The following is a 24,032-nucleotide window of genomic DNA, read 5'->3' as shown; positions in this document are numbered from 1 at the left end:
GGTCTGTAACTCCAGGACACTGCCCTTAAGGCGGTAGACGTGGGATCTCCCGCTGAGTCCGAGGGAAAACCAACCCTGGACGGAAAACAGAGGAAGAAGAAGAAGAACAAGAAGATATTAGGGAATGCCTGCATAAGGGTCTGTGTATGTCTATTTACTCCTGCGTCCTAGCACAGCTCCCCCCTGAGTTAGCCCTCCCTTTTAGTCACCCTTACGACTAGCAGTATACCAATGATGCAATTCCACCCCTTCACCCCACCTCATAAGATGGGGATCTGAGCGGAGTGACGTCATCATAGTAGCAAGAGTTGTAGTAACGTCACCGCTAACAAGCTTTAACCTGTAGCTGAAGACTCCGAGTTCTCTCAAGTCAGGTGTCTTGCGTCATAACACACTGTCGCATTCTTTTACAACACTAGATCGGAGAATCCAGCTTAGCTCGCAAAGTCTTCTTTTTTCCTGCTGAGATGTGCATGTCTCCACATTTACTGTAGTCAGTACACGTTCATCGTGCACACATTTCAATCGGAGTGAGGATATTTGAATTGCACTTAAGCTCTTTAGTTTTGAGTTTATGTCAAATCCACGTTCGAAACCTAGGACTGAAGTTGCCCCTACAATATTTAGCCAAGGAGGTTAGATAGACGACAGCTTAGCACACAACATGCGTAGATTCAGCTAAAGACTCCTAGTTTGCTAGTACAGACACAACAACAGCACAGGTTGCTCGGCTCCTACCCAAGGAAAAGGTGCCCCTGGAAGAGCTTTACTCTGCTAGAACCCTACAACACCAGAACGAAGTGCCCTACAAGAATTAGACTGGGAGGTTAAATAAACGACATCTAGATTATATCATACCTAGTCTCAGCCAAAGGCCCCTAGTTCGCTAACCCATGCTCTCTCAAGTCTGGCGCCCCTTTTACTTGCCTCTTTCCACGGTATTCCATAAGATGACCACGTCCTATTGTCTGAAGGTGTCACAGGTCATAGCGCGTGGCTAGAGGTGGATTGCGCGTGGCGGCCATCTTGCGCAGCAGTCCCTGGGCAAGCTCCCAGGTATTAGTCCCATAAGAGCCTGTGTATAGCGGCTATCTTGCGCATTAGTCCCTGGGCCATCTCCGGCTATTTTCCTACATATGAAACCACATTTCTAGACATTACAGGCTTTATATAGTGGTTGTTTTTACGGTCCAAGCTTCAACTCCATAAAGCAAAATTGACGAAACATAACATTTAGTATTCAGTTTAAGGAAAATAATAATAACAATAATCCTTACGGTTTTACTACTACATTTTATTAACTCAAAACATATAAATAATCACAGGATATTTATTTATTGTAACGAAGAATGGACTTATTTCCGCACTCACAGGGTGAAAATGCAGGATATCTGAGCTTCAACACCATAATGCAAAATTGACAAAAAATAACATTTAATGTTCTGTTTAAGGAAAACATTAATAACAATAATCCTTACAATTTTACTATTACATTTTATTAACTCAAAACATATAAATAATCATAGGATATTTATTTATTATAACAAAGAATGGACTTCTTTTCGCACACACAGGGTGAAAATGCTGGATATCTGAGCACATGTATTAGTTTGCAGTTTTCGGTCGGTCAGCATGTAATATATTTTGATTGTAATTGGGCAAATGATCGATCTAAACAATGTAGAAACCTAGTGTTAGTTAGGAATAAATTGGAGAGATCAGTTGTCTGAACAAAATAATATGCAGAACAACCATCTCTGTAGAGGCTATGAAATCCCTTCATTTACCATTAATAATTGAGCCTGCGCTTCACTACTGTATATGGACACTAAGAGACGAAAATAGAATGTTGGCAGAATGGACAAAAAACAGCGAAATAACCTTACAGCGGCAAAGTATCTTATTGGAGTTCCGATGAAAATGTGGACTGAGGTCGTAACAGACTACATGGTCTGATACTCAGCTGGACGATAACGATGACATAAACATTTCTTACGGCTCGGGATCAACAGAAAGTTTGCTTAACGAAATTACCGGTACAAAATGTGTGACGCGATGTTACCTACACCTATAGCAGGAGGGAGGAGCATTGCACGGCGTTGCCACATGTCTGCATTCCTTTCTCCATCCCCTCGCTTCCGGCTGACTTGTTCGTTCGTTGAGACCGCTGAGAAGTGAGAAGTTTGGACCTCCAAGCAACACGAGTCGGGCTGCAGGCTTATCTACATGGCAACCGCAGCGCGCCCTCTCACGTTTCCATGGCAACCATACACACTACTCCCTTTTTCCCACCCAGGCAGGTAGTAAACAGACCTACCTCTAACAAGCGTCAGAACGCATCTTTCAGTATTACGAGCACAGCAACCATGCAGCCTGTGATGTGAACTATTTATGGATGGCCATGATTGAAAGACATATAAGGCTTTCTTATCAAAGAGGTCTCATCTCACAAAATTCTATAGAACTAATTATTTCATTCGTGGTTGTTTCATGCGCCCTGAGCCAGTTCCTCCCTTTTCAATGCACTGAGCCTACAATTGTGAACTCCAAATTCCATACACATTTATCTCGAAAACGATTCGTTAGACGCAAATAAATGAATCGTTATCAATTTGAGATTCATTCTCAGAAACACGTATTTATGATCATTTGATCTTCCTATATGGAAATTTGACACTCTATTTTTGCCTTGCCCGTCCTAAATCTCACAAATCCTCACTTCGGGAACCACTGGTTTCGAACTGACTACCCATCGAATTAATATGGAAATATATGACGTGATGACCGACGGAAAAGTTCCGGTTATTACATGAACTAGATAACAGTAAATGTAATCATTGGATACTTTCTGGTGCAGGTGGTGTAGTCTGTGGAGTATCAACATCTGCAGGGGCTGGTGTAGTTGGCGGCGTGTCATCAATTGTGTCGGCGATGCAGGCGGCCAGTTTGTCTCCAGCCTTTGTCACCAAGGAGGGTGAGTCAGATAAGGCCGCTGTGACGCAGCCTAGAACACTGAATTGAAGTGTACCAGCAATGACACCAGCTTCAGAGCCTAGCGCGGCTACTCTGCTGCCCTGAAGTGAAATCTTGATCATTGCCTTGCCAATTATATCTGCCGAACATCTCAAATTTCGGTCGCAGACGGATATTGCAATCCTTACATGTTCAACAGAAGTCCTGACGTTTTCCGCTATATCCCTGAAGGACTGCACTATGTTTCTGACTTCCTCAATCTGCAACAAAGAAGTCGAATAAGCATTTGTCACTACCACGTTAATGTTTCACTCCAAAGTTTTATTGATTGTTAAAATGTTTCATGCTAGGTTTGATAAACATGTACAATAGAATGCCTCACTCGACCAAGCGTCAAAATTCATATGTTAGATTATTGCTCAATCTGGTAGGTATAGATTATTGTTCGGATGTTTGTTCTCAACATATTCTCGTGGGAAGTCAATTTTGATCAAACGCCCACCCATCAATCACTAAATTATATTTTTGGATTAAGCTGTTTCTGTTTCTGACTGAGTCTTTGGAACTGGGTTCATTCAATCAATCAATCAATCAATCAATCAATCAATCAATCAATCAATCAATCAATCAATCAATCAATCAATCAATCAATCAATCAATCAATCAATCAATCAATCAATCAATACTGATCTGCATTTAGGTAAGTCGCCCAGGTGGCAGATTCCCTATCTGTTGTTTTCCTAGCCTTTTCTTAAATATTTCAAAGAAATTGGAAATTTATTGAACATCTCCCTTGGTAAGTTATCCTAAACCCTAACTCTCCTTCCTATAAATGAATATTTGCCCCAGTGTGTCCTCTTCAATTCCAACTTTATTTTCATATTTTGATCTTTCATACTTTTATAAACGCCACTCAAACTTATTCGTATACTAATGTCATTCCACGCCATCTCTCCGCTGACAGCTCGGAACATACCACTTAGTCGAGCAGCTCTCCTTCTTTCTCTCTATTCTTCCAAGCCCAAACTTTGCAACATTTTTGTAACGCTACTCTCTTGTCGGAAATCACCCAGAACAAATCGAGCTGCTTTTCTTTGGATTTTTTTCCAGTTCTTGAATCAGGTAATCCTGGTGAGGATCCCATACACTGGAACCATACTCTAGTTGGGGTCTTACCAGAAACTTATATGCCCTCTCCTTTACATCCTTACTACAACCCCTAGACACCCTCATAACCATGTGCAGAGATCTGTACCCTTTATTTACAATCCCATTTATGTGATTACCCCAATGAAGATAATTCCTTATATTAACACCTAGATACTTACAATGATCCCCAAAAGGAACTTTCACCCCATCAACGCAGTAATTAAAACTGAGAGGATTTTTCACATTTGTGAAACTCACAACCTGACTTTTAACCCCGTTTATCAACATACCATTGCCTGCTGTCCATCTCACAACATTTTCGAGGTCACGTTGCAGTTGCTCACAATCTTGTAATTTATTACTCTATACAGAATAACATCATCCGCATGTTTCATGTTATATGCCTTTATGGTATAGAGTATTGTTTTGGAACACTTTACATGAACAATTTATGCTGTAATTCTAATGTTTAAAATTTTGTGTTGTATTTAGTCATAACATTCCAGGCGTTTGTTAAAAGGGTCTCTAGACGATTTTGATGAATATTACACACGATGCGGTATTTGGCAGAATATAAACCCTGTACTTAAATGAGTGATACAGTTTGATAAAAATTACCATATTCTACACTGCACTGAATTTTTCAAAGTGAAATCGAATCACTAAATTACACTTATTTTACTTATTTAAGTACACAAAATATAAATAAAAATAAGAAACCGCAATAACATGTAAATAACATAAATCACATATTTACAATATCACTAATTTTGATACATTAAGAAGAAAATTCATGTTTTTATGCTCATTTCGGAAAAATGAATTAATACAAAGGATTGTATGTTTATTGTAAATATCTAGAAGTGTATTTCTGGCGCTTAGATAAGTCATGCGTAACACTATCCAATGATTTTAAAACAAAACTGAAACAGAATTAAATATGGAGTACACGCACATTACAACACACATTTTTTTACATTTTTTCTTCAGGCTGCGTAAATTAATTTTGAGAAATAAGTTTACAACTACCTGAAAAAGGAGAAATATTTTTTTACGTAAAAAATACAATTAGTTTGGACACTCTAAAGAAGCTAACTGTTACAAATTAACTTACTCGAAAATCAAGAGAGATATACTCAGATATTACATTGCCTTTCAGGGTCCAATAAACTAATAAACAAATCTTACAGCTTACCAAGAGACCGCTGCTTAGGCCGAAGGCCTGCAGGTTACGAGGAATGGTGTGGCCGGCACGGCCAATCCCCTTGACCGTTATTCTTGGCTTTCTGCAGTAAGAAGTCAGTTCAAAGAGTGAGGAAAATATCCTTCCACATGTGGGCACTTCCTCTCTTTCCCTTTTCCGTTCTGCTCGCCACAAGCAGCTTATTACTGACGTCGGGAAATACTGCTTCCTTCTCAAATGGTGGAGCATCCGGAGAAACTACTCCCTTTCATATCCCTGTACTTTGATTTAACCCGCGAGTGGACGCACGTGAGAATTTTTCTCACATTAAGCTTCATTTAAAATAAATACTAGCAGTTTCCTACTGGCTCCGCCCGCAATGTACAAAGTATGGTGTTGTTCGTTACTATCCTCACGGATGTATTTGCAAAGTTTCTAGTTAATGAAATAAAGCACATGATCTGCTGTGGAAATAGAATGTAATGTTATGTCAACAAAACGCTTGAAAATACATCACACAAAGAAATTGAATTGAACGTTCCTTAGAACAACACTACGCGCCGAACTGTTAAAAAGTCTTTCAAAGATCATCGTCTTGGAGACAAATGTACTCATAACTTTTCTCATAATCTAGCAATTTAAGTAGTTATTACCTTAAAAGAAAGCGGTTGATCCACTGAGTGGTTTTAGACCAAAATGAACTGCGTACCTCAATTAGAACGAAAGATATGATTGCTTCAATGAGAAAAAATGTTGAAGAAATGAGACGTCGAATTGAATGTGCACTCATAACTTCCCTCAGAATCAACCAATTTGAATAGTTAAGAGCTAAAATAAGAGATATTTATCCACTGAGTGTTCGTAGGCCAAAACAAACTCCGTACCTCAATTACAACCAAGGATATGATAGCTTTAAAGACAAAAAATTGAAAAAGTCAAGTAATTTGAGGAAGGCGGAAGTTAAGTGATTTATAGTGCCTGATGACAAATCTGTGCATGAATACCTTTCAGTTTAAAAAGAAGGAATTCGACCGGATAGAATGTCCGGACTGACTGACTTCAATCTTCATAAATTTTTTAAATATATTGAACCATCCTGTTCATGGGACAATTGTATTAATTTTAGTATTGGATATTGGAATCACACAAGGCCACCCACGAAGCCAGTGTCTTACAGTAAATGTCATAAAGAAGTCCAGAAGAAGCGTTCTTGTGTGAAGTGAGCGCGAGCGTCATTATGAGAAATCTCCAGAAACTCATTAAAAGGAGTTATGTCCCAAGCCAAGCCTCTTGATGAAGATTGGGGACGCTTCCCAGATCCCGGCAAAACTTATATTAGGAGGGAAGTAAGAATTAAATTAATATCTTTGGTTACGGAAGAGTTGCATTGGATTTGAGACAAGAATTGCAACCTGTATAATTTCTGCTTTATTTTGCTATGCATTAGGGCTGCATTCATTAATGCATTCGTTAATTAGAGCTCATGATATACTTTATGCGGGAAAAACTTCGCGGGCGCGCGCAGATTGCACGCGATCAAGTGGCTTGATGACGCTATACGGGATTATAAAATAAGGCCGCCTGGCATATCAGAGTCATTCTTGGACCAGAAGGCCGCTTGAACGGGTCGTCATACTGCGTGTTGGTACTGAGAACAACGCTTTGTCTTCGAGCTGCACAGACTACTGGTACGGCTATATCTGCGAGGAAGTAAGTAATCAACTTGTATATTCAGCTGAATTTAAGATTTTACCTGTGAGAATATGCTATGGGGAGATGAGGTACTGCTTATAAGAGACTAATGAACTAGTAGCTTCATATTTCTGTGAGGTCAAGTTATGACTGACGAACTGCTAGAATTAATATTGGCTCAGGATAGGAATTTTGAAACGACATGTTGTCCGAATGAAGGGACGAAATAACAGTGACCTAATTGTAGGGAAGAAACTGTGTACCAGGTTTAAAACTCTGAACGAGACTTGATTAATGTGACGTGTGAGACACGATAGTAGTGGAAACAGGCATCGAGTTTGGACAGTCTGTAATATATGAATTTATTTTCAGTTACCCCAGCATCAAGTCAGAACGAGTGTTTGACATCATCATTGCAAGGAAGCCACAACCAGGAGCTGAAGCCAACACGACAACGGGCATCGATCCAGGAACGTTGGGAGCACCTGATCAGCGCGACATCGAAGGGGACACCTTCCAACTACAGAGGGAGCTGTACGAAGGCGCCACACAAGAAAGAATGTCTCCAAGCGGTCAACAGTATCTGATGCCAGCGCCGCAGTCTATCATGATGTGGTAAATTCAGTGGTCCACAGGGAGGGCCGCTCCGTTATGTCATCGATAACATAAGGTCAGAGCTTTCCAATTCTGTTCCAAGCATGTCATTTAAATTTAGATAGGAATATGGGGGCCGTCAGTCAACAGATTAGTTATGGTAGGAAAATTTTCCTTGTAATTTAGAGCTAGGCCTCAAGCTCGAACCCCGTACGTTAAGGTAGATGAAATTTGTAGATTCCTTGTTAGTGTGTGTATTTCGTTTCGAATGTATTATTTTACGTACGTGTGATTTTATGGGTCTGACCGAACTCCTTTTGGTCATAGGAGGTTAGTCTTACAGAAAGGTACTTTTTATTATATCGCATTTAGGCATTTGTTTCTGCAGACGTAGATACGTATAGTTGAGACCAAGACGTAACCTGTAACTCACCCAGCTTCACTAATAGAGCGAGCGAGTCCGAATATTTGAGAGATATGAGCCCATGAGAGGCAGAAGTAAGAGTTGCGATTGATATGAGAGAGCCCAGCACAATTTAGAGTATATTGGATGTATTTGGAGATGCCTAGTATGGCCATGTGACTATCGCTTAATGATTAGCGTTTTTGTAGCACCAAGATTGAGCCCATGAGAGGCGGAAGTAAGATTTGCGATACTGCTGGTGATATTGAGACGAGGGCAGATAGCCCAGGTGTATTTAAAAGAGGGCTTTTAGCAGCAGATTACGTGAGGTGTTTCTTTTGAAAGGCGAGATTTTTGCCTGCCGCACAGATGAGCTCATAAATTAGGGGGACTGTAGCTAGTGAAGTGGTGAGGGTGAAGGTCGTTGAGCTTGACGTCACAGGCTTGAGAATTGGTTTTTGTCGTCTGCAGCTTGTCATGTGTGCGAAAGGGAGAAGGACATTGATGTTTTGAAAGCAGGGAGAGATCTTTTTTATGTCCTATTTGTTTTACGTAAAATTTTAACACTGGCCCGTTTGATACTGACACGCGTGTATATGTTGATTGTGTCCTTTTTATATTGTTTGCATAGGTTTCTTTGACGCCTTACTCGTCATGGGACTAGGGTTCGTGACCGAGTCAGGTCATTGTACATTTTGTGGTGATTTTTGTTTGCACCGGGGTTCGACGGTACGAGGCATAGTAAATTTTATGGGAGTCATTCAATAATGTGTATTTCAGCAGATATCCGTTTTTCTAGAGTTCGTTACTTACACTATTGTAACATGCTTGTTACAGAACAGCTGTTTTCGTGAAGGCAGTGAACTGGTTGTCATCGGCTCAGCGTTATTTTACCCCATCATAATGAAAGCTTTTTCATTTGTAAATAATTCAATTTTATGTAATAAATCCCTATTTGTTAAACTTTGAATGCAGCGATGTTCTCTGTTAGATATTTTATTTTATTTTAATTTAGCCGACTCTTACCTGATTTGTCACATATCCTCGTGTTTATCTTTTGTTGCCCCGTTATACCCATGTTATCCCTGAGAAGAACGCTTTTCCGGCTGAGTGAAGAGGTTTATGTTCAGGTAAGACTATGTGCACCAGCTCACGTCTGTGAGAGTTCTTTCACTACTGTACTCTGGGTTCGAGACCGGCTTTCGCCTGGCCGGAACTTCAGGGTCCAATAGGGCACAATATAGATATCTTACACAATTTTTCGGGGCGTAAGTGTGAAATGAATTACTGAACTGAGACGCAAATTCTGCGATATATATTTTAGATTTTAAAAAAATGTAATGATTAGCCGTATATTACAGAAACAAAATTACGACGTACTCAATGGGAACTAGTCATTAGTTCAGTCCTATGTCAGTACTTAATATACACAAGATTGCCGGCCTGATTGGCTCAGACGATTAAGGTACTGGCTCTCTGTGTCCAAGTTGGCACGCTCGATCCTGGCTCAGACCGGTGGTATTTGAAAGTGCTAAGATACGTCAGCCGTAGGTTTACTGGCATGTAAAAGAACTCCTGTGGGACAAAATTCTGGCACCTCGGCATCCGCGAAGACGGTAAAAAGTAGTTGTTTGGACGTAAAACCTATAACACCATTATTAATATAGAACATTTTGATAGACGCAATGCGAATGCAAGATTAAAACACAATAGGTCTTGTCTCTATTATTTGAGTTAGCTGGAGTTTATAACAGCGCTTATTACCAACATTCTTCCTCGAATCATAACTTTTGGTGACTCACATATCAGTAAATGAAAATGGAGAACGTTTCGCGAGCGACTTATGTCAAATACCAACGCCACTGGTCGCGCGATGAGAGAACCTCCCACACAGGGCGCACGAACCCATACGAATCTTTAATCCGACTAGAGGAGGGGATGCTTACCCTTCAAATGTGAATCGCCTTACTCACGACAGTTATCAACTCAGCTAGAAGAGGGAACAGTTACCTCAATGAGATGTAAACTCACAGTACAAAATAATGTGAGAGAAAATCTCATATAGCGACCAATCGCGGGTTAAGAAACCGTATCTATTTACTATTTTTGTTTGTACCAATTACAGGTAACTTACAGATTACTGAAGAATACTGAGGCGGTGAGATTATGAAATTTAATTACTCTTCCCGCAAGAAAAATAAGATTTATTTATGAGGCCGAACCCTCACTGAGCTTACTTCTCACAGACTACTGCATTTTTAAATCCTATTATCATACTTACTGTTCTTTACTTCTCATAATACATTTTAAACCCTGTTACCTTTTACACCTGCGATATCTTAATAAATTACCAAGCGAGTTGGCCGTGTATTTAGGGTCACACATCTGTGAGACTCGAGATATAGTAGGTTCGAACTCCACTGTCGGCAGCCCCGCATATGGTTTTCCTTCTTTTTTTTACATTTTCACATATCCTTAAATAAGGCCATGGGCGCTTCCTTCCCACTCCTAGCACTTTCCTGTCTCATTGCCGCCGTAGGACTTATCCTTGTTGGTGTGACGTGAAGCTCAAACAAATACAACCTCGTATATTGAGATGCGATTTGTGCGAGGCACATGATAAAGTAGTACTTCATGACACTGTGTTTGTTTTATTGACAAAACATCTCAAATATTAAGTTTAAGCTTACAATGCAATGTTGGCTGAGATGTAGGTCAACAATCATTCATCACTGTTTTGAAGTATAAGTAACTGGTCCTGATTTTATCATGATTTATCTCCAGCTTTGCTTTTGTACGACGGCAACTCAAATGTTGCTACAGAGTGTGGTCCATACCATGACTACAGAGAAGTATTGTGACCGTTCATCACCATGCCACCGGCATATTAGGAGGTTTAGTCAATAATATATGCCGTTTTCCGCAACATTCTGTGACATATAATGTAGTAATTAGCAGTCTACATGCCGAACCGGGGTGTGATTTGCGATACCCCAGCCCGAAGAGAGCAGTTTCCTGCGCTGTAACGAGAAAAGGATAGCGCATTACCGCTGGACCTTGAAATCACGCTCTCTTTTCGTGTGAGCGAGAAGGAAAGATGACGCTACGCGTGGAAATGCAGGTTGTCGGGGAGTGGGCTGAATTAAGGTGTGCTAACTCCTGAGAAATAAATGTCCACTACTAATTCAACACCGCATTCATTGGTGCCAATTCACCATAATTTACTAAAAAGAGGAAGCAGAAGAACACCTTCATCTGAGATAATTTTTGGAAATTTATGAGTCAGGTCTCATTCGAACCGATGTATTTAATGCTAATTGTTGATGCATATAAATGCAATACTTGAATAGTGGATCGGTAATGACACCTGTCATGCGGTGGTACGCAGATTAAAGATGACTGCTGAAATCTGACAACGTGTGGAAAAAAGTGGGAGGTATTGCGTGATGGACGATGACGCGGATTTTCTAAAAAGACGCTTTTGAGATTGTGAATGACCCACTGATCGCTTTGGTTTCATATGCGATCAGTAGAAAGTAGAGATCACAAGTTATAATATGATTGTTTTCACATCGCTGAAAGATTCCGATTACCGGACTTTCAATTTCAGCAGAGGCATAATTTACCTCCCCCCTGATCATTTTGTCCGTGGGCTATAATTAGAGCTAGGACCTAGATACAGTATCTCATTGTCATTTGTGTAGCGGCAGTACCCACACGTTAGGAGTGAACTTGGATATCAGTGTACGAAGTGTTGTGTCATAGAAGAAAAACACGTCAGTGCGATGTAAAATATCGCGAAATAAGCCGTGTGCTACAAGATAATGTACAGTATTTATGAATAGAAGTCTTATCTCAACATTTTATATTTTAAATATTAACGACAGTCAGTTGCGGCTCATGATGCAATCATCAGTGAAAGGGCAAACGCGTCAGGTTATTTAGAGGTAGTGAGACAGCTAATTACCTTCAGTAATTACTAGTGACCGATCTAAAGCATTTTAAGAGTGAGTGACGTTCAGTAAAAATTAAAGAACGATTCCTGACAAAATTAGCGTTTGCATGCTCCATGGACACTCGTGGTGATAGACTGTGTGATTAATGGGGAAATGAACAGTGACTTATACAAACTTCCCACTATTTGCATTAATCTATTTAAAGTTCTTAGTGGACCTTATCATCAGCAGATTCCTTTGAAAGTGCATAATCAGTGTTTAATAACTGATTTCCCATTTTGCCTGTATGTTCGTGAGTGGTCGTCGAACCCCGAGATCTGAAGCCTACAGGAATCGCGCCTAAGTGCCTGCAGTCATTTCCACAGGGAACGTCCAGAGACTCAACTAAGAAGAACACAGTTCGAGACATCGATCGTGGTAGGATGAAGAGGAACCCAGGACTATTAGAAAGAAGACCACTCATCATGATAGATTAAGAACCTAAGGTGTACCTCGAGATGACAGCAAACCATACCCAGCATTTGATAAGTACAACTGATTTTGAATACATTAAACCACGAGATTTGCATGCCAGTAGCAATTTTTATTTTTGTAAATATTAGAATGTTATAATTAATAATAATATTAAATGTAGGGAACGCTATACGCGTGTGACTGGGAAAGATTATTTATTAATTTAATTAGGGTTTCCAAGTGATTTAAGAATAATCATTGATATTTAGCAGGTTTATTTGCATGAATTATTATATAGATCCCATAATTTCTTAGTGTATATGAAGCACGTATTTTAAGGAGAATTGCGCTTTAGCTAAACTTATAACTTATTCGTAATGTTACTATCTGTTAAAGATTTTCATAGTAGTTTGAATATAAACTATATGTTTGCTTCAAGGTGATTCAGGTATTTATAAATCCCGTATGATAATAGATGATCATTGAAGATGTCCCAAACCGAGGTATTAAGAGAATTATATAGATATGCGAGAAGAATTAAATAACCTGTAAGAATGGAGTTTTCTCTATAAATTAATAGAACGGATTTGAGATGCAGTGGTATGATGTGGAGGGTACAGCTTGTGAATTTTTGAGTCGTTGGAATGATAAAGATTATAATAATTATGGCTGTTGTGATATATTGAATTAGGCTGAATATAATAAGTAATGGATCTGAAATGAATGCGTACTTGAGAACAAACCGAGATGATATATATAAAAGAAAGAAAGAAAGAAAGAAAGAAAGAAAGAAAGAAAGAAAGAAAGAAAGAAAGAAAGAAGGAAATGACGAGTTCAATGTGTTTTTGTAGCCACGGAGCTGGACACAGAGCTGTTGTCATGATTGACAGTTATACTACGTGAGGACTTGTAGGGTCTGAGGAAGATTCTGCTGTCCCAAACAAGCTTAATGTCTACCTGCTGGATCCCTCTCGTTCGCCAATGCAGTCCCAATTCCATTCCAATGATACGTTATGAGTAACGCGGATAATTTTCTGATTTTGCGGAGGATAGATCCCTTCCCATGTTTATGCATTAAATTAGCTCGTGATTGGAGTTAAAAATGTTTTACCTCGGAAGCTGGAGTACTTGAGTTCGACCCATGTTGGAACGAAGAATTTAACCAGATACTGTGGCTTGATAAATGTTTGATATTTTTATATGTAATGTGTTTACGTGTTTTATTATTCCCCAATGTGTTCCATGGTGATGGGTTCGATTCTAGCGTTGGCTGATTTTTTTAAATATAATTTTTTAGGTAAACCCAGGATACACGCATGTGCTCAGTGTAATATATAATTGTCATGGTCAAATAGACCATGTGTTTGATATGCGGCGATGCAATCTCGTATGCAAAGTAGATGTACTTATGATATAAATCATGACTAATAATTAATTAAAGACATGATTAATGATGATTTATAATAAATTAATTAATCAACACGATGGATACCATTTAGCATCACTGTTATAGATAAATAAATCCACGTGTCAGTGTGTATTAATCAAATGATTTGAGGTATGCCGAGGACCAACTACAACTATAAATAAACTACAAAGACATTAATTCATACTATATAAATAATTTTTTGGTTATTCTCGATTGTTTCTTGTTTACGTGTTGTAGTATGGCACCATCTCGTGTGATTTTATCAGTATAATAAAATGTTTAGCAAATAATATTTCAATGAATTCTTCTCATTTAATAATATTGGTGTATTCCTCTCATATTATAGAGAATCCTACTTTCGTTATATTTTATGTAGTGCCTATTTTCTTTTCGAAAATTCCATTGACCGTATGCTTTATGAGTTCAGCCGGTGACACAATGAAAGTAGGGAGGACGAGACTTCAAGCCTGGTAAGTGATTTCTGGAGGTTCTCATCCAACAATTCCATCTATACATCTGTTTATGAAACTAAATTATGTAACAGTTGCCCTAAATTACCCAGTATGGGTACACTACGTTACTACATAGCCTATGTTTAGTGCTTCACCAGGTGTATCTAAGTCACATGAGGTTATTGCTCACGATTTGATGTAGAAAGACCAAGATCACTTTCCGAATCCCTCGCAGTACTGGGAGAAGAGCGTTGCGCTACGCAGTAGTGGTGGAAGCTCGGCGCAGGGTGATGAACTTTTGATGTTAGTTCACGAGAGTGCCGATAGGAGCGTCGTAGGTTACTACAAACTGTTCGAGGAATGACATGCTTCATGCTCGAGGGGGACGCCGCCTATTCGCTTGCGCACGATCTGGCTAGTGACAAAAGAACATTTCGTCTAACACGTCAGGCTGCTAACTGAAAAGCCTCTCGAATGAAGTGAGCTGCCGCGTACTGGGGACTCTGTTTGGAGTCAGTCATCGCCCACACTGTTGGCACTCATGACGCATTTGAGGTTATCATACTCTTGATAGGACCCTATAGCGAAGCTAAGTTTTCTTTTACGGCTGAGTTTTGGGAGCTCCAAAAATGCATCCCATAGTAGCGAATGTTCAGCGGAGGGGTGTGAGTAATGGTGGAAGATTTTTCTCTGTTTGATAGCTGGACAGTGGAACTTCAGCATTGGCGATGAACACACCTTTCCTCTATAGGAATTTTAAGTAACATTTCTACATTTCATCTCGCTAAGTAATATGTAACACACCCACTGACATCATTAGAAATATTCAAATCACTGTCACTCGGTACATGCGATAACTGGTGTGCACATAATCCTTCACGAAGCAAGTTTTCATTCCTCCCCTAAAGGGATAGGGCGGGCCTCCAATAGAGTGACGCCCTCTCGCAGGCTAAGGAGGTTTGGATTAGTGAAGGTACGGGAATTGGTGGCGTGGCCAGTGGCGGGAACTGTTCCAGCATTCATCTGAGTTCCGAAGAACGGAAAACCACGAAAAGCCATTCTCAGGACAGTCGACTACAGAGACCAGCCCCTGTTCGTCTCCCGAATGCAGAGGTGTAGGGCCACGATATGGCCGTCGGCATCGGTCCTCTGCTCAGTTATTAGATCGGAGTGCTGAGACCGAAATCTACTCTGCATACGCCGACGTTCATCATGAATATCGGTGTCCGTTACGAACTGCATGCTCCAGGCCCTCTTGACAGCCGAACTGAAGCTCTACATTTCCGATATTATTTTGTTAACTACTGAAAAATTAAAGCAATAAAGAAAGAAGGAGAGAAGGGAAGAAAGACCGATGCAGCAGTCGCTACCTTATTTTCTAGAGGATGTTTCAAAAATACACGTCATAATTTTAGGGTTGATTACTCACACACAGAGAAGGAAAGTAGTGTTTACAAACTTGGGCCCGGAAATGTGTACTTTCATGGCCTCCACGATCACCTGATCTAAACCCGTTAAACTTCTTTGTGTGGGGTTACACAAAATCTTTGGTGTATTCTACGCATCTGTTGTACACTATGATGCAATCTTCATGGCAAAATTTTAAGGATCTTTCCAACAATACATACAACATCGGTGTATCCGAGCGTGCTCGTAACTCAATGCAACGACGAGCATAAACCTGCAATATGGCAGGAGGAGGGCATTTTGAACTTATTTTATACGGAGTGCATAAGTACATGCAAACTAATCCACAACTCCTGAGGTTTTAGCCCCCGACAGATTCTGATAACTCGGGAAGTACACATTTTCAGACCCGTATTTAAACTGACTTTTTCCTTTCTCTATATTTGAGGAATCAAACCCTGAAATTATGTCATGCTGTTTTGAAACACTCTCCATATTTCATGACTACACCGCTTGAAATTTATAATCTTGACACCAGATTGCAACAGCAATCAAGGAAGGAACAGTTTGGTAAAAGCAAGTGTTTTTGCAACCCATCACCTACTGTCGGCTGATAAGAAACGGAAATTCCCAGGGCTCGTCACCAAAATGACATCCCGGGCTTTTTCGATTAGTTTTGAGAGAAGTATCGTGCTCAGAACGGTACTGTAGATGTAAAATGGGATATGTATCATTATTACTAATGCGTGGCCTCCACGATCTCCTGATCTAAACCCGTTGAACTTCTTAGGTATGTTTGCCTTTATTCGTAGTGGCGAAGTTAGGTCTTGTTACAAGTTGTGATGGCGGTGGCGATGGGGTAGGAAAGGGCTTGGAGTGGGAAGGAAACGGCCATGGCCTTAATAATAAGGTACAGTTCTACTATTTGCCTGGTGTTAGAATGGGAAACCACGGAAAACCATCTTCAGGGCTGCAGACAGTGGGCTTCGAACCAAATATCTCCAGAAAGCTAGCTCGCAGCTGCACGCTCCAAACCGCATGGCCAACTCTCTCGGTGTGAAGTTAGGACTCATAGTCTTCTCTTGTACTTAACCACACTTCTATAACAGTGTACATATGAGAAAAATATTCATAATCCTATCTTAGACACTATGGTTAAAAACTAGATGTAACATGTCACAAAATAACATAAACACAGTAAACGTGCCCAAACAAAAACACACACACGCGCACACACACAAAAACACACATTTACTCCACAAGATTCATTCAAACTGGCGGCACACATCGAGGGAATGCTCACGGCACGGTGTGTTGGAGGAATTTCTAATTTTTATGGCTCTAATGTTATGCGGAAGAGAGTTCCGTAATCCAGCTTCATTCGGAACAAAGGGACTTCTATATGCTGCTGACCTGCTGAGAGGGATAGCAAGGGTATTGCCAGATTGTGTGTTATGCTGATGGAAAGAGGACTGGAAATTCAGTTGTGAAGACAAGTAATAGAGGATATTCTCATTTATTATTCGAAAGATTAATACTGCCACACGGAGATTTCTATAGTTCTCAAATTTTAGAAGCGAAAGTTGACGATAATTGGGAGGGGGGTAACAGAACATCATGGTGTAAGTTTCGTTCTCTACTGTACTGATATGTTTCATATGCCCAATAATAATACCTTTAGATTTTGATGGATTAATTGAAATATAGTTTCCACGAACGTATTCAGGGATATTATTAAAGTCAGAGTTTATATAACCCATTGCTTGAGTTGTGTCAGAAATTCTGGAGTGATAACGGATTTTTAGATCGCAAGAAAAGCCGGGTATTTACAGTGTCTTAGCCGTATCAATATATCGTTAATGTAGACAACAAAGTGAAATGGTCCAAATACTAACCCCTGTATTACTCCAATATATCTCGTTAGCACAAGATAGAGTGACATGCTGAAGTGCATCAGACCAGTCTATTGGCTGACGACCAAAGCAATAGCAATAACAATAAGAATGTTTGAATACCTTGTCCGTGACGCACTTAGCAGGGTTTCTGAGGAGTTCAATTCCTAGATCTCTGATGACATGTCCACAGCCACTGATATTGACTCCACTGGCTTCTAACTCTGCAATTGTACCATTGAAGCCACGGAGACTGTTATCAACACTGCTCTGTATGAGCTTCATAGCTTCTGACGACTGCCGTTCAGCCTCGTTCGTCAAATCGTTACTTCTGTCATCCACGTTTTTGGTCAACTCATTGGCCGCGTCTTCTAGTTCAGTCTGCAGCTGGTTAACGGATGAATCGTCCGCATATCCCTGAAAAACAAACAGTTCAAAACTCGTGACTATTGGTACTAGCATTTCGTCTTTTGGATACAATGTTAAAAAGTAAACACTCGCATAAATACATACATACTGAACCACATCGTTTCATGGTGATGGAGCTATTATTTATCACGAACGCAGTACTGGGAGTCGAAGCTGGAAGGACGCGAAAGCAAGCTTGGAGCTCGAATGGGGTAAAGCTAGCTAATATAGATAACAAAGAGAAGTGGTCCAAATACTAAGTCCTGTGGCACTCCTATATATTTCGTTAGCACAAGATAGAGTGGCATGCTGAACTGCATCAGACCAATCTATGGGATGATGACCGAAGCAGTAACAACATCAATAAGAATGTTTGAGTACCTTGTCCGTGATGCACTGAGCAGGGTCTCTGGCGTGGCAAGATGTGTGAGAGAGCGAAAAGCCAGGGGAAAGGATAGAACGACTCGAATGCTGTCAGGGGATTCACAGATACCACACTTAAAAGAACAAACGCGGCATGAAGCTTTCCTGGCAATGTATGAAAACATGATGACAATTACTCATGTGAACAAATTTCGGCAAAGTTAAAATAACAGGAAATTGTGAAGTAATTTGCTGAGTGTTTCGAGTTGATCCTTTGTAATAAGTGTAATTGCTTTTCTTAGTATGATCATAGCGGGATGAGTGTGGAAACCAAGCATTATTTTGCACAAAGGAGAAGTATTTGTATCTTGGTTCTTTCCCGTGCGAGGCGTCTCTTTCGATTACATTTACAGGAACATTCAGAGAAGACGGGGTGCTTTTGGAAAACTGACGTTGAGATATAGTGCCTCGCAAAGTTTCAGCAGTTAAGCAAAACGAGTGGTATACTAGACTGTGTTGGTCAGCTTCATTTGCGTAGCTTGTGAACTATATTAGTTACACAATGCTAGGAAGAATATTTGAATGAACTTTGATTGAGAAAATAGTGCGCAGATTTGAGTAGCGGTTCGTAATGAATAACTCCTTCATGCGAGGGTAACTCTAATGGTTCAAATTCCGTTACAAGATTATATCTGTATTATTATTATTATTATTATTATTATTATTATTATTATTATTATTATTATTATTGTACCTGTGTTATTATTACTTAATTCAGTTCTGTAATCTGATTTCGCTATGTAGTAATTGATTATCACTTACTTGATGATAGTTAATTTGTTATGTATGTATATATATATATGTGTGTAGATTAGCATTAAAACATGGAAAGTAAGAGTTGCTGCAGAATATCAGATACGGATCTATTGTGTGAGATAACTTTTGACATTGCAACACATGTTGCAATACTGCTACCATAACTGTAGAGTCATCGCTCTGTCATTGAATGCTTTTAGCGATGAGCTCGTATTTAGGAAACACCTAGTGCGCCCCAGGAAATTTCAGCATAATATGTAACATTTGTAGACCGATGGACGTGACATCATTGTTATTTTTGGAGATTACATAGGTGTGGCAGTTAATGGCTATATAAGCTGATCGTATCTTATAGCGTCAGTCATTTGGAAGCTGAGGCCTCAGTCGGCCAGTTCAGTTGGAAGGAGAGACTTGCCATGAAGTGTTGTAGCCATTTGGAAGGTGAGGCCTCAGTCGGTCAGTTGAGTTGTAAGGAGAGGCTTACCATGAAGTGTTGCAGTCGTTTGGAAGGTGAGGCCTCAGTCGGTCAATTCAGTTGGAAGAAGAGGCTTGCCATGAAGTGTTGTAGGCATTTGGATGGAGAGGCCTCAGTCAGTCAGTCATTTGGAGAGAGAGGCCACAGATGGTCAGTGAAGGAGATGAATGGAGAGACTTGCCATGAAGTCAATTGGAAGGAGACTAACGGGGTGCAGTGATATGGATACGTAATCGCCAGTGACCAAATGGATTATATGTTCGGTGTGTGTTACGTATATCTATTCTGTTGATTTCTTGTGTTAGTTCGATGACAGCGGAATATTGAATCGTCGGCATTCAGACTAAGAATTATCAGTGAATTACTTGTAAAGTTGATTGGGAAGTGTAAATATAATTTCAAGCCATCACCAAATTAGGCTTGATATACCTATAGCTGACAGCAACTCAAAGGAATACGTCGTAATAACACTGAAATTGTTCGAGGTACTGTAAAGTGAACCAGTGAGTCATAAATTTCTTTCAATACTTTTAGATGTCCGGTCAATAGGATTTCAAATTTAATGCCTAATTTCTTTCAGTTGTAATGTCATAGTTTTATATTATAAAGTAAATTATCGCAGCAAATCTTGCTATTTAAAGTCACAATTAATATATTTTGTTCAATATTAATATAACTTATCGTTTCATTGCAATGGTAGAATTAGATAACCTAAAATTTAATGGATAAACCGAACTAGAATTTCCCTTTTCCAGAACCTATATGGTATTTTGTCAAAAGTAAGCTTATTACCTCACACCCTAAAGACATTCAAAACTCACATTTTGTTATTACTGCATTGAGTTGTAGCTGGCGCCCATAAAAATTATTGTATGTGTAAGTAATCAGGGAAGAAGTAAGTGTGAGTACTGAGTCCAACAAATGAGTATTTCATAAAATGAAAATTTTAATATTTTTCATCTGAATTCAAGTTTAATGTTTATAACAGTGAGGGGTAAGTCACAAAGTGTCACCTGAACGTGGGACCCGAATAAATTCAGAACTTGTTTTGAATGACAGCATGTTATAATTTGAATTTGAGAAGAGTGTGCACATCTAAGCCAACGGAGTTATAACCGGTAAATATGAGCGGTGTAATTTTGTGTTACATATTTGTATTTTGGGCATATCAAGGGATTTGATAAGGGAAATCAATTTGAGATCGCATACCAATTCTAGTGAACCAAAGATGGACAAGACGCTGTTGCTTTCACGAACATCCAAGTTGAGATTGAGATTAGGGAGCAGGCGAATACCATGGAAGTATCTGAGGTAATTTAGAAACATGCAGAGATTTAGTAGCACGTTGAAACTCAAGAGGAAGTCTCAGGGGGATAAATTTACAACAATTTAATTTATTGATGGCCAAAAATGGTTGAGATCAGCGAAAATATTGGTAAACAGATGGATGAAATTATTGAAAATGGTAATAAACGGATAATTAGCGAAATGGAATTGAGTAGTAGTCGTAACAGTGAGATCATTAGTAAAATAGATACTAAGATATTTGAGGTAACAGATCAAGCAACTAAGTTAAAAAGTATGTCAAATAAAGAATGTGTTGAAATTGGAGGTGAAATGAAGTTGGATCGGAGCGATCTACATAATCAAACCGAGCAAGTCAAGGGAAAAGGTATAGAGGACATTAACAATATCGTACCGTTAAGTAATAAGTTGTCAGAAACATCTAGTAATCGGGAAGAAATTCATGAGGTTGTCGAGAAAAGATTGGACAAGATTTACATTGCAGTTGGGGGAAGGTATGAGGGAATATGTTAGTGAAATCGAACAGACTGAAAGCAAACTTGTGCGGTAGGGGGGGGGGGGGTCAATGAACTACGGAACAAGCAGGAACCGCTGTACAGGAGGTGACGCAGGAAGAAGGAAAATAGCAGGAAGAAGTGAGAATAGTGAAAGGGAATGCTCAGAGAGTGGCGGAGGAAGCATTTTTGAATTGCCAGTGTGTGCAACGGCAAGAATTAATGGTCAGACAGAGGGATAGGTGGTAGTACGAGTGGTTTGTTCATTAGGGATTAAGATTTACGTATGTTTTCTGGAAAACAGTTCACTACTATAGCATTTGTAAAACAAGTTGAGAAAAGATTTGTAAGTAAGTTGAGGAATAATATTATTGATTGGAAATACGTGTTGGGGATCTTGTCGAATGTTGTTATCGGTGAAAGTAAAATATGGTTTCGACTGTACTGGAATAATATGTCTAATTTAGTAGAATTTAAAGAGAAGTTCATTGACAAGTCTTGGGATGAGAATGTACTAGGGCGCGACAGAGAGCGTATTATGTCTGGTGAAAGTAGAACAGTAGAGAGGGGGGAAATGTTAGCCAAGTATCGGAGGAGAGGTAGTAATCATGATCAGCAGAGGATTAATAGTTCTGTCAATGGTGATAGGGTTCAGAAGAATAACCAGAAACAATCCGAAAATGGGAGGCGTATGAACTTGAGTTATCAGATTGATAATTATAGGCCTAATATGAGTGTTATCAAGGAGTCGTTATCGAGCCAGAGTATTTCAAACTCACAGGGAATCGGATAAAATAGGTCACGTGGACAGGCCGAAGGTAGAAGTTGAACAAGCAATTAGTGGGAATAATTGTATAGTGAAATTAGAATTAAGAGGGCAGTGTGATTGTGACGTAAGTAATGTTAAGTGAAATGTTTTAAGCAATGACATAGTCGTAGATAATGAAGTGGGGAATAGTAGTATTAATTTAGACATGAGAAGTGATCTGTGAAGTGATGTAAGTACTTGTAATACTGAGAGTGTAAGTAGTGAGGTAGTAACTCCGACGATAGAAATTATGGTATGGAGAAGGAAAGTGAAGGTATTATTATATATTACAACAGACGTTGGCAATAAGTCACAGCGAGTCAATAAAATGATAGCGGTACCAATTATGATTGAAGATAACTGTAACTTTCACCCATGCCTTGTTGTACCAAATCTTGTGTATTCATTTATTTTAGGAGCTGACTGGGTTACAAATCATGGGGGTAGAATAGACTTTGATTTGGGTAGTGTTTGTTTGTCCTGGGAGAAAGATAGTAAAGTAGTACGTGTAAATTATGATGGGTCTGAGGTAAGTGTGGGTAACGTGTGTTCTATTAAAGATATAAGAGGTGAGTCAAGGTGTTCCTAGTGAGAGGAAATGTTTTGATATGTGTCACGTGTCTATATGACAGGATCCGAGGGATAGTCTGTATGAGGCAGTTCCGGCTCCATGGCTAAATGGTTAGCGTGCTGACCTTTGGTCAAAGGGGGCCCGGGTTCAATTCCTGGCAGGGTCGAGGATTTTAACCATAAGTGGTTAATTCCTCTGGCACGGGTACTGGGTGTATGTGTCGTCTTCATCATCATTTCATACTCATCACTACGCGCAGGTAGTCTAAGGGTGTCAAATAAAAAGACCTGCACCTGGCGAGCCGAAGTCCTTTGACACATCCCGGGACTAAAAGCCATACGCCATTTCAGTGGTGAGAGGTGTAATTTGAGTGACTTACAGGAGGAGGAATTGTGTTCAATGTTAGTTGAGCATCGAGATACATTTAGTGATAATCCAGGAAGGACACATGTATATGAACACAAATTTGTAGAACATGACCAATCGTCAGGTTTGGGTGTATGTACACCATTCCACTTAAATACGCTAGTGTCATCGAAGAACAAATAAACATTATGCTGGATTACGGAATAAATGAGCCATCTTGTAGCCAATGGTATTGATCATTTAACTACTGTTCGCTAAGACGGATGGATCTATTGAGATATGTAAATTAATAAGGGGAAAGTTGATTCAGTTTGAGTGACAAAGTGCTACTCAAATTTCCATTTCCATCATCTGCAGAGGCGAGAAATATAACTAAATTCCTTCTTGCGTATCGGGGATATTTCACGATTCTGAACCGTATTGGGAAGTGTGTATATTCCTTAAAAGATCAGGAAGGGAATATTGTCAGTATTTACAACAAGAGAAATGTAAAGAAGTACGTCACGTGAGATTTGTTGAGATAGTAAAATGATTAAGTTGTTTAAGAAGCTGGTATTAAAAACCTATAGATTCTGTGAATATGCGTGTGAAATATGCTATATTTTATGAATTGAATGAAAAGGAGAGAACGGGACACTGAACAGTCATCTATGATGATAATGTGCAAGAATAGTTCTCAAATCTGTGATATTTCATGAAATGTATTGATATGTTGCAAACAAAAACTGTTGTTTACTCAATTAAAAGTGTTTGTATGTGTCAATGTTAGTGTGATATATGTTATATTGTTCATAAATCAATAGATTCTTTGTTCTTCGATTTATTTATGATGGAGGCAAATTG

At 39.4% G+C, this 24,032-nt stretch overlaps 1 protein-coding gene across 1 annotated transcript in view; it reads right to left on the bottom strand.

Moving 5' to 3' along the window:
• Window positions 1-2,127: 2,127 nt before the first annotated feature.
• The window catches only part of LOC136866981 (uncharacterized), a 41,738-nt gene continuing 19,833 nt past the window's right edge, over window positions 2,128-24,032 (bottom strand). Inside the window, exons 2-3 of the mRNA XM_067144075.2 lie at window positions 17,707-18,000; window positions 2,128-3,233 (exon numbers count right to left, since the gene is read on the bottom strand). Coding sequence (XP_067000176.2) covers window positions 2,835-3,233; window positions 17,707-18,000 — 693 coding nt within the window. The 3' untranslated portion in view covers window positions 2,128-2,834. The remainder of the gene's footprint in view (window positions 3,234-17,706; window positions 18,001-24,032) is intronic.

Source organism: Anabrus simplex, chromosome 3 (genome assembly GCF_040414725.1).
Source record: "Anabrus simplex isolate iqAnaSimp1 chromosome 3, ASM4041472v1, whole genome shotgun sequence".
Classification (NCBI taxonomy): Eukaryota; Metazoa; Arthropoda; class Insecta; order Orthoptera; family Tettigoniidae; genus Anabrus; species Anabrus simplex.
Note: the sequence above shows the minus strand (reverse complement) of the source record. Positions and strands in the feature narration are given on the sequence as shown.